This window comes from Arachis ipaensis, chromosome B6, assembly GCF_059453495.1.
Source record: "Arachis ipaensis isolate K30076 ecotype BB chromosome B6, ASM5945349v1, whole genome shotgun sequence".
NCBI lineage: Eukaryota > Viridiplantae > Streptophyta > Magnoliopsida > Fabales > Fabaceae > Arachis > Arachis ipaensis.
This window is the reverse complement of record NC_142441.1, coordinates 114,517,856-114,529,218: the sequence shown is the minus strand read 5'-3', so window position 1 is coordinate 114,529,218 and position 11,363 is coordinate 114,517,856. Positions and strand designations below refer to the sequence as shown.

The window sequence follows — 11,363 nt, the reverse complement described above, 5'->3', positions numbered from 1 at the left end:
TCTGAGGCCCTTTTTGGCCCAAATCCAAGTCCAGAAGGCACAGATCAGAGGTTATGAAGTGGGGGAATGCATCCATTCAGAGGAGAGTCTCCAATTAGTTAGTATTGATGAATTAGATGTAGTTTGGAGGGAGAGGTTCTCTCCTCTCTCTTTTAGGATTTAGAATTAGGATTTCTTTTGCTTTCAGGATTATCTCTTCTTATCAGGTTCAACATTCCTTTTTATTTATCTTTTCAATTTAGTTTATGAATTCTTCTATGTCACAGATTATTCTTTGAATTAATGTTATTTGAGGTATTTCAGTTTATCATTGCTCTCTTTTATTTATGTTACTGTTGCTTCCAATCTGAAGACATTTTTATTCCAGTAGATTTACCTTTTCCCTTTTTGGTCTTGGTTAAGAAATCAGTAACTCAGGAGTTATCAAACTCAACATGATTGATAATTGTTATCTTTGCTAATTGAATTGAACTTCAATAATCCCAACCTTTCCTTAGGAATTAACTAGGATTTGAAGATCAAACTAATTAGTCACTTGACCTTCCCTTGCTCAAGTAAAGGCTAACTAAGTGGAAATAAGATTCAATCTTTATCATCATTGATAAGGATAACTAGGATAGGACTTCTAATTTCTCATACCTTGCCAAAAGTCTATTTTACAGTTATTTATTTATTTTATAGTCTTTTACTTATTTTAATTGCAATTTAAATTACTTGTTCCTCATCTTCAAAACCCCGATTTACAATCTTCATAACCAATAATAAGAACATACTTCCCTGCAGTTCCTTGAGAAGATGACCCGAGGTTTAAATACTCGGTTATCAATTTTAAAAGGGGTTTGTTACTTGTGACAACCAAAACGTTTGTAAGAAAGGACTTTTATTGGTTTAGAAGCTATACTTGCAACGGGAATCTATTCTGAATTCTAGACCACGCAAAAGTTCTCTCTTCACCGACACCAGCATGAGGGACCTCTCAGCTGTACATACACAAGTAATACAGACAAGTAATACACAATTAAGGTACAATTAGAGCAAGTAGCATTTACTCAAGTAACATATCATATATGAACAATTTAGCAATCCAAAACAAAAAGGCAAACCCAAACAAGTTAAACAAATACAAATGATGTATGCCTACCCTATGGCCGATGATATCATTTGTCGGTTACAAAGCCAACCCGACATGTCCTGGTAGCTAACCATTGGACAGTCCCTGCGAGCACGCATCCCAAGCTCAAAAATCAAAATAAAATATCCATGGGGGAGAGCTCATCGGGAAAGGTATAAGTGTCTGGCCACATCTTATGACGCGAGATCAACAGAATCTCATATTTTAACCTGGAGCAAGTGGAGATGACTCACTGCATCTACCCAAGGAAATTAGAAACTCAGATAATTTCATAAAATCTCAAATTATCCTCGATTGGGAGCAAATGGGGGCTAACCACTGCATCTACCCCAGGAGTTCAGACCAAACCCAGAGCAAGCGGAATCACTCCACTGCATCTACCCAGGAAGGTATGTCACAGTCAGATCATATTCAATTTCAGTATCACACTCTCAATCACTCTCATCATTAATCTCATCTCAATTTTATACTCAACCTCAAGTTAACTCTTTTATCGTTCTCACGAATCATCATTAATTCTCCATTGATTTCATCCACAGAAATTACCAAGCTTAAATCACCATCTTCTAAACTCATAACCAAAATTACCCTTTTTATTCCTTTACTATTCTCTCCCTTGATTCATTACCCTAAAACTGGTAAAAAGGTGTTAAGTAAGTGTTACGAAAGTTTGCAAGCTCATCGAGAAGGTCAAACAGCTAAAAACGATTTTTTATTGAAAAACAGGGCTGTGTGCGTACGTATAGGACTGTGCGTACGCACGCCCAGAAGAATTTTCAGAAAGTGTGCGTACGCACAGAAAGTAAAATTTTCATTGTTGAGTGTACGCACAGAACATGCGAACGCCCCCAACAGAACGTACTTCCCAGCGTGTGCAGGCGCACAAGGCTGTGCGTTCGCACAGCATGCAAAACTTCATTGGTTGTGTGTGCGCACAGGGCGTGCTAGCACTCCCAACAGCAGCCATATCCCCGTGTGTGCGTGCACACAAGGGTGTGCATACGCACGCTTTCAAAAATATACACAGCGTGTGCGTGCGCACAAGGCTGTGCATGCGCACCCAAACCAGAAGCCAAATATTCTACAACATCACATAATTCATATTTCAGACACCAACTTTCAACGATCATATCTTTCTCTACAAAATTAAGATTTCTACAAAATTGATACCATTTTAAAGCTCTTTGAATTTTCTTTATTTTGATACAAAAATCATTAAATTTTGAAAACCATAGCTCAAGATATGATCCGTCAAAGTTCACTAAAAATCTATTTTTACCAAAAATCTCTAAACCTCAATTTGACCAAATTTTCAATCCAACATCACTTATTCCACATTCAAAGTAGTCCTAATGCACTTAATTCATATTCATATACCTTTTCATCATTCCAACACCTAGCATCACATAGATCATCCATTCCATACCCACATTCTACTTATAAAAATGTAAACCTCAATAATATACATAACAAAACATCATTCCACCATCCTATATCCACATCACCAAGCATCTTCATTTATTAACATCCACAAGCATACAAACCCAATATCACTACCCAACATTATCATCATTCAACTTCCATCTCAAAAATCAACTACAATATCACACTCATCAAAATCATCATGCATTATCACACAATACACACATCAACTCACCAACAACACACCAATTATGCACTATTATACTAATCTCATCCAAACCTTCAATTACCACAATATACCATCTACGCACATCAAATTCATCCAAATACATAATTCAAACTTAATCCTAAGGGCATTTAACCTAGGAATCCTCATCACATCTCACGGTACTTAAATGAAACTTAAACCGTACCTCTTGGAAGTCAAATTTAAGTTCTCACTTGGGAATCTCCACCAAAACTCAGCTCCAAGCTCCACCAAACACCTTCACAAGCAAGATTCAATTTCCAAAAGTGTATCCAATTCTCTAATATACAAATTACATACATACATCAACTTAGGACTCACTAAATATCATAAATTACAAGGGTTAGAGGGTTTCATACCTTAACCAACGAATTTGGTTGATGGAATTTACCAATAGCTCATACTAGAGCACCCCTAAACAACCAAAGTCACAAGATTTCCTCAAAACCCAAACTAAATTCGAAATAACAAAGAAAAACGATACTAGGCTGAGTTCATTGAGAAACTCACCATATAACCTAGATAGACTTGAAGAGCTCGTCGAGGGTGACGTGTGGCTACAAATGGCTAGTCAATCGGAGCACCGGAGAGAAAGTTATGGTGGTTTGAAGATCAATAAGAGGGGTTAGGATTTTCTCTCTTCCCTTCTCAGCTGTGGTGTTGTATTTATGAGGGTGAAATAGCTAAATGGGGGTTCATTTAAGCTTATATAGGTTGGGCTTGGGCCCAACTTGAGAGCGGTCCAATCCGTTAGTATTTTTAGCCCGTTTGATCCAATGTTGGGCCAAACATTTAGAATTAGTGCCCGGTTTTGAATTCTAATTATTTTTCTAAAGTTTTATATTGTTTTTAATTCTTCTCACACAGTACCAGACATACTTAAATCGGTTCGGCCGGTTATTCTGCCATTTCGCGGTCTGACACTTTTTTTCGCAAAAGTTACATTTTCTAACTCAGAAAAATCCTTTGAGTCCAAATATCATATTTATATTTCCTAATTAATATTCTAAATTTTTGGATCCGATTTTGGACAATTAATTTAATTAATTAAGCGATTAATTAATTGCGGTTCTTACATATGGTTTCAGTTTCTTGTAGATAATATGTAATATTGTGTGAAATATAGACTAGTGGCCCTTAAGAAAGGTTGAATTGCATGAATTAGTTGTTTGAATAAAAGTTTGATTTAGTATGTGGATAAAATGTGATTGATGATGATTTTTATGTGGTGGATTGTATGCTAATTACTGTTGTTGATAATGATTGATGATAGTAGTGGGAATTGGTGAATTTATGAGTGGAATTTATTGAATGAATTGAAGGATTTAGTTGTTGGACTGAATGTGGAGTGATTGAGAGTATGTGATAATCTGTAGGAGTAATAGATATTGAATTGGGTATGGATTGTTTTGTTTGGAGTGAGTGTTTTGGAAACTTGAGGAATTTGGTTAAAAACCAAATTTTGACCAACTTCAGTGGGTCATGACATGGCCCTCGTAGTTTGGATTTGGGTGAATTTTATCTTAAATTAAGGATGGTTATGAGGACTTTAAAAGGATTTAAAGATAAAGAAAAACAGAATTTTGTAGAAAAATTTATGGACATTGAAAATTTGGTATAAAAAACTGAACTCTGTAATGTTACAGAATACCAGAATTTCGGGTTTAGCTGCTTATGCACCTTATCATGCGCACGCATAGACCTGAACGTATGTCGAGACTTGTGCGTATGCACATCCTATGATTTTTGCAAGTTGTGCGTATGCACTGGCGGAGAAAAAATGTCGGTAAAGAATTTCTCAATAAAATCACGTTGCAAGTATAGATCTAAACCGATAATTAAACCTCAATCAACATTTAGATTGTTTGTCACTTAAGCAAACCAATAAAAATAACTGAAGTATTCAAACTTCGGGTCATCTCTCAAAGGAATTTGCAGGAAAGTGTACTGATGAGCGGATAACTTATACGCTTTTTGGCATTATTTTTAGGTAATTTTTAGTATGATTTAGTTAGTTTTTACGATGTTTTTATTAGTTTTTATGCAAAATTCACATTTCTGGACTTTACTATGAGTTTGTGTGTTTTTCTGTGATTTCAGGTATTTTCTGACTGAAATTTAGGGACCTAAGCAAAAATCTGATCCAGAGGTTGAAAAAAGATTGTAGATGTTGTTGGATTCTGACCTTCCCACACTCGAAATGGATTTTTTGGAGCTACAGAAACCCAATTTGTGCGCTCTCAATTGCGTTAGAAAGTAGACATCTAGGGCTTTCCAGCAATATATAATAATCCATACTTTGCTCGAGTTTTAACGATGCAAACTGGCATTCAAACGCTAACTTGTTGCCCTATTCTGAAGTTAAACACCAGAAACATGTTACAAACCAGAGTTAAACGCCACAAACAGGCTGCAACCTGGCGTTTAGCTCCAAGAGAAGCCTCTACACGTGTAAAGCTCAATGCTCAGCCCAAGCACACACCAAGTGGGCCCCGGAAGTAGATTTCTGCACTATCTATCTTAGTTTACTCATTTTCTGTAAACCTAGGTCACTAGCTTAGTATAAAAACAACTTTTAGAGACTTACTATGGACCTCATGACATTTTTTACATCTGAATTTGTATCTTCTACGGCATGAGTCTCTAAACTCCATGGTTGGGGTGAGGAGCTCTGCTGTGTTTCGATGAATTAATGCAATTACTACTATTTTTCATTCAATCAGGCGTGTTTCTATTCTAAGATATTCACTCGCACTTCAACATGATGAATGTGATGATCCATGACACTCATCACCATTCTCAACCTATGAACGCGTGCCTAACAACCACCTTCGTTCTACCTTAGATTGAGTGTGTATCTCTTGGGTTCCTGGCTCATACGTTTGATTCCATCTCCTGACAACAGAGCACTCAAATCTATGAGATCAGAGTCTTTGTGGTATAAGTTAGAATCAATTGACAGCATTCCTAAGATCCGAAAAGTCTAAACCTTGTCTGTGGTATTTTGAGTAGGATCCGGGAAGGGATGACTGTGACGAGCTTCAAATTCATGAATGCTGGGCGCAGTGACAGTGTGCAAAAGGATCAATGGATCCTATTCCAACATTAGTAAGAACCGACAGATGATTAGCCATGTACATGGACCCTTTTCACTGAGAGGACGGCGGTAGCCATTGGCAACGGTGATCCACCAACATACAGCTTGCCATGGAAGGAGACCTGCGTGCGTAAAGAAGAAGACCGTAGGAAAGCAGAAATTCATAAGACAGAGCATCTCCAGAACCTCAACATGTTCTCCATTACTGAATAACAAGTATTTATTCTATGTTATTTACTCTTCATAAATCCAATCATTTTTATTACTGATTTCCTGACTAAGAGTTACAGAATAACCATAGCTTGCTTCAAGCCGACAATCTCCGTGGGATCGACCCTTACTCACGTAAGGTATTACTTGGACGACCCAGTGCACTTGCTGGTTAGTTGTGCGGAATTGCAAAAATGTGATTGTAATTTTGTGCACCAAGTTTTTGGCACCGTTGCCGGGGATTGTTCGAGTTTGGACAATTGATGGTTTATTTTGTTGCTTAGATTAGGAAAAATTTATCTTTTTAGATTAAAGTCACTAAAATTGCGTCTTCTATTATTGTTTTTGGTTGAAACTTTTTTTTTAAATCCTTATTTTCTTTTTCAATTTTTTTTCAAAAATTTTTATAAACTAATAATTGAGTTTTTCTGTTTGAGTTTAGTTTCATTTTTTTTTGAAAGACAATTAAGCTCAACACACTCGGTGGAGCATACAATAATAAAAGACGCACAACAACTCCTATGTCATCTCCAGCATAGCCATCAACAACATGAGTTATTGTTACACCATTCCTTTGAGCTACAAAACGATCTAGTGATGCATTCCACCACGACTGTTGTCTTATTCTGAAAAATGAATTCATTTCTACACAGCCAGATACTCCATATAACTGAGAAGAACCCCACTAACCATGTTTTACGCTCGTCTTTTCTCATAAGCATCATCCTGCTGCTCTCAAAATGTTCTCTTATGGATCCCGGTATGCACCATGCCCGACCCACCTGAGTAATCTACGCACACCAAACCTGCCAAGAAAAATCATACGTAACAAACAAGTGTTGGACAGATTCAACGTCCTTGTTGCATATCACACAGATATTATCATTCTGAGCAATGATGCGGAAGTTAATCAAGCGATCCTTTGTATTAACTTGTCCTACTAGTACAAACCAATTAAACAATTCAACTCTAGGGGGAACCAGTCCTTTCCAAATACCATTTGTGAACTTGTAAGAGAGGATATCATCCATTAGAGTCTATTCCTACAACACCTGCACAAATGAGTTAGTAGTATAAACACCTTCCTTGTCAAACTTCCACACCACTCTATCTGATACATCTGCTATTAAACTCACATTGTGCAAGATATCAAGCATTTGATTCAGGTTGTCAATCTCCCATTGGCGGAGTTCCCTCCTCCATTGGAAGTTCCACACCCACTCTATCCCGTCCCAAAACCCACAGTCCCCAATAATGGATCCTTTGTGATTTGAAACCAAGAAAAGCCTCAGAAAGGAGTCTTCCAACTTCCCTAACTGTAGACAAGTATCCTCTCAGAATCTGGTTGATCTACCATCACCAACTTCTATGGCTAGGCCATCAATCATCTTTTGTCTGACACTTTGCTCTTTTATTTGCAAGTTACATATTTCTTTCCACGGACCACCTTTTGCTGGTAGATCTTGAGTAGACAACAACTGGTTAGGATTCAGATTATTGCACAAGCACACAATCTTCTTCCACAGTGGACAGTCTTCCTTAGAAAATCTCGACCACCACTTGAACAATAAGGCGGTGTTCCGAATTGTCGCATCTCCGACACCTAGACCTCCTAACTTCTTTGGTGCTTGTATCATTTCCCACTTTACAAGAGCCAACCCAGGTCTTCCATCCTCCTTCCCCCAAAAGAATCTCCGCTGTAGTGAAATTAGTTTTTTTGCCACAGCAATTGGCATTTTATACAAGTTGAGATAATAAATTGGTAGACTATTGATTACTGACTTGATGAGGATCAACTTTCCTGCCTTGCTAAGAACCTTTGCTTTCCACAAGCTGAGTTTCTCCTCCACCTTATCTATCACTGGTTTCCAAGTTTTTACCAACCTTGGGTTTGCTCCGAGATTAATGCCCAAGTACTTCATCGATAGAGTTGCCGCCTGGTACCCTAGTAGTCTGCACATCCGATCCATCCACTCTTGACTGCAATTTACCGGTATCAAGCTGGATTTTTCAAAGTTAATGCTCAACCTGGACATCACTTTAAAACACCGCAAAAGCCTCTTGTAATTTCGCACTGTCTCCTCCTCTGGTGGACAGAACAATATAGTGTCATCAGCAAATTGCAAGTGTGACAACTCTATATTATCCCTACCAACTAAAAGAGGTGATATTCTCCCATTTCTAGCCGCCTCCCCAATCATCCTATTCAACACGTCTACTACAAGGACGAATAGGAATAGTGATAGAGGATCACCTTGTCGCAGCTCCCTTTCCATCCTGAACGGTTTTGATGGTGACCCATTAACCAAAATTGAGATAGATGCTGATCTGACACACTCTGCTACCCATGCCCTCCATCTTCTCCCGAACCCCATCTTTTCTAGAACAGTATCAATAAAGTTCCATTTGACTCTGTCATAGGCTTTTTGAAAGTCCAATTTGATGATTGCTGCCACCTTTCTTTTCAGTTTTAGCCATTGTATAGTTTCACACGCTATTAATGCTCCATCATGTATTCTCCTGCCCTTAAAAAAAGCACTTTGTGATTCCCCTACTAAACCTGGCATTACGCTCCTCATTCTCCTTGTGAACACTTTTGATATCACTTTATAAATGCAGCCAGCCATACTAATAGGTCTGAGATCCTTTATCTCCTTTGCACCCACAAATTTCGGTGCCAGCACTACCCAAGTAACATTGTAGTCTGCTGGTAGCCTCTCTGTCTCAAAGAAAGTTATCAAAACTTTAGTAAATTCCACTCCAATCTCTTCCCAACATTTTTTTATAAAGTTCATGTTATATCCATCGCTACCCGGTGCCTTAGACGATTCACAATCTCACACTGCTTCCTTCACTTCCTCCTTCGACGGTAATATCTCTAGAGCCTAAGCTTCCGCCATCTCCAACCGATTGACTAGACCATCTCGAAAGCTAATGTTTAGCAAAGCTTCCTGTTGGAACAGTTTCCTGTAAAAGTCCCTAATGGCAACTTTGATCCTTCCATGATTCCTGACCAGCCTCCCGTTAATCACTAAAGACTCAATCTGGTTATTCCTTCTTCTTGCTGATGCAATGTTGTGGAAATATCTTGTGTTCCTCTCCATCTCCTTGGCATGTCGAGACCTAGACATTTGTTTCCAGTGCATATCTTGCCTCGTATACCACAGCTCACAACACCTCACTAGCGCCTTCCTTCTTGCTTCTACTGTACCATCATAATCCCATTGCTGACCATGTCATCCACTTTCTTGATCTCATCCTCAAACCTTTTTATCTTTTCAGGTATATTCCGGAAGTGCTGCTTGTGCCATCTACCCAGTCGCTTAGATAACGCCTTCAGCTTATCCAGGAACCGAGCATCTCCCAACCCTCTCCATTCTTCCTTCACCATTCTTAGGAAGCCCTCATGTGTAAACCACGAGTCTAGGCTGCGAAACGGTCTTGTACCATGAACCATTCTTCTGTCTTCCATTATCAAGGGGCAGTGGTCTGATAGTCCTCTCGGTCCTCTTCTAAGTCGAGATTCTGGGTACGCATCCAGCCATTCCAGACTCACCAGGGCTCTATCAATCTGACTACAGGACTGCCCTCTAAACCATGTATACTTGCAATCATTAAGTGTCAAGTCCGCCAACTCCATATCATTTAACCATGCTCTGAAGTCTTCAGCGATTGCTGATAAACTCGTCGCCCTTTTCCTCTCCTCTATATGCACAATTTCAAATTTATTTTTCTCTTAGTTTCCAAAATTTATATCTTAATTCCTAATTATTTTATTTTTTCTTATTATTTTTATTTATTTTTAATTATTCGATTTGTTTCTACTTAAATAAAATAAAAACAAAAATATATTTTATTTGCAATTCATATCAATTCCCTTTTATCCATCATGGACCTAAATGGAAATGAACAGTCCAGAAGGAATCTGGGGTCATATGCTAACCCCATTACTGCTGCATATGGGAGTAGCATCTGTATACCTCCCATCAAAGCAAGAAATTTTGAGCTAAATCCTCATCTCATTGTCATGGTGCAGTAAAATTGCCAGTATTCTGGTCTTCCACAGGAAGAACCTACTGAGTTTCTGGCGCAGTTCTTGTAAATTGCTGACACAGTACGTGACAAGGAAGTAGATCAGGATGTCTACAGATTATTACTGTTTCCATTTGTTGTAAAAGATCAAGCTAAGAGGTGGTTAAATAACCAACCTACAGTAAGCATAAGAACATGGAAACAGTTATCAGACAAATTCCTGAATCAATATTTTCCTCCAAAAAGGATGACACAGCTAAGGCTGGACATCCAAGGCTTTAAACAAGAGGATGATGAATCCCTTTATAACGCCTGGCAGAGGTTGATGCGTGAGCATCTTTCCTATCTTTTCATAGTGAATTTGCATCTAAATTGTTGAGTTTAATAAAGAATTAATTATCTTTTAGCCAATATGGATGCTACTTTGAGTCTTTTGCAATTTTATTTATTTTAGGTAACATTCGGCGGAATTTGATAGAGTTTCTGTAGCACAAGAATCAAAGGAGATGGCAGCGAGGAGCGACGCGTGCGCGTGACTGATGTGTACGCGTGATTTGAAGATTTGCTCAGCGACGTGTACGCGTGACTGACGCGTGCGCGTGACATGCGAAAAAGACCATCGAGGCGTACACGTGACTGACGCGTACGCGTGACATGCGCCACGTCCAGAAAATATAGAAAAACGCTGGGGGCAATTTCTGGGCTGTTTTGACCCAGTTTTTAGCCCAGAAAACACAGATTAGAAGCTGCAGAATGGACAAAGCAAGTGGTCCCCACCCATCAGCTGAATTAATTCAAATATTATTTTTAGGAAAAGATATTATTTTTAGTTTTGATATTTTGATTTTAAATTTATTAGGATTAGTTATAAAAGGGAGAAACTTTCCTTCCCTAGGGGATTCAGATCCATCAGATTGGAACTCAGTACATTTTACCTGAATCCTTATTTTCTCTTTTCCATGAGCAACTAAACCTCCATTGTTAAGGTTAGAAGCTCTATCTATTGTATGGATTGATTTTATTGTTTCTGTATTTTAATTCATGTCTTGATTTATATTTAAGAATTGTTTTCGTTCTTAATTTTATGAATTTGGGTAGAACGGAAGTATGACCCATGTTCTGATTAAGTTCTTGTATAACTTGGAAAAGCTCTTTACTTGAACAATAGCTTGAAAACATATTATCCTGAATGTCTAATTGTTTGTATTTAATGAGATACGTGA

At 38.2% G+C, this 11,363-nt stretch overlaps 1 protein-coding gene across 1 annotated transcript; it reads right to left on the bottom strand.

Moving 5' to 3' along the window:
• Positions 1 to 9,310: 9,310 nt before the first annotated feature.
• LOC148562374 (uncharacterized) lies at positions 9,311 to 9,748 on the bottom strand. Its single transcript, XM_088490873.1, has one exon. The coding sequence runs from the start codon at positions 9,746 to 9,748 to the stop codon at positions 9,311 to 9,313; it is 438 nt and encodes a 145-aa protein (XP_088346999.1).
• Positions 9,749 to 11,363: the final 1,615 nt, after the last annotated feature.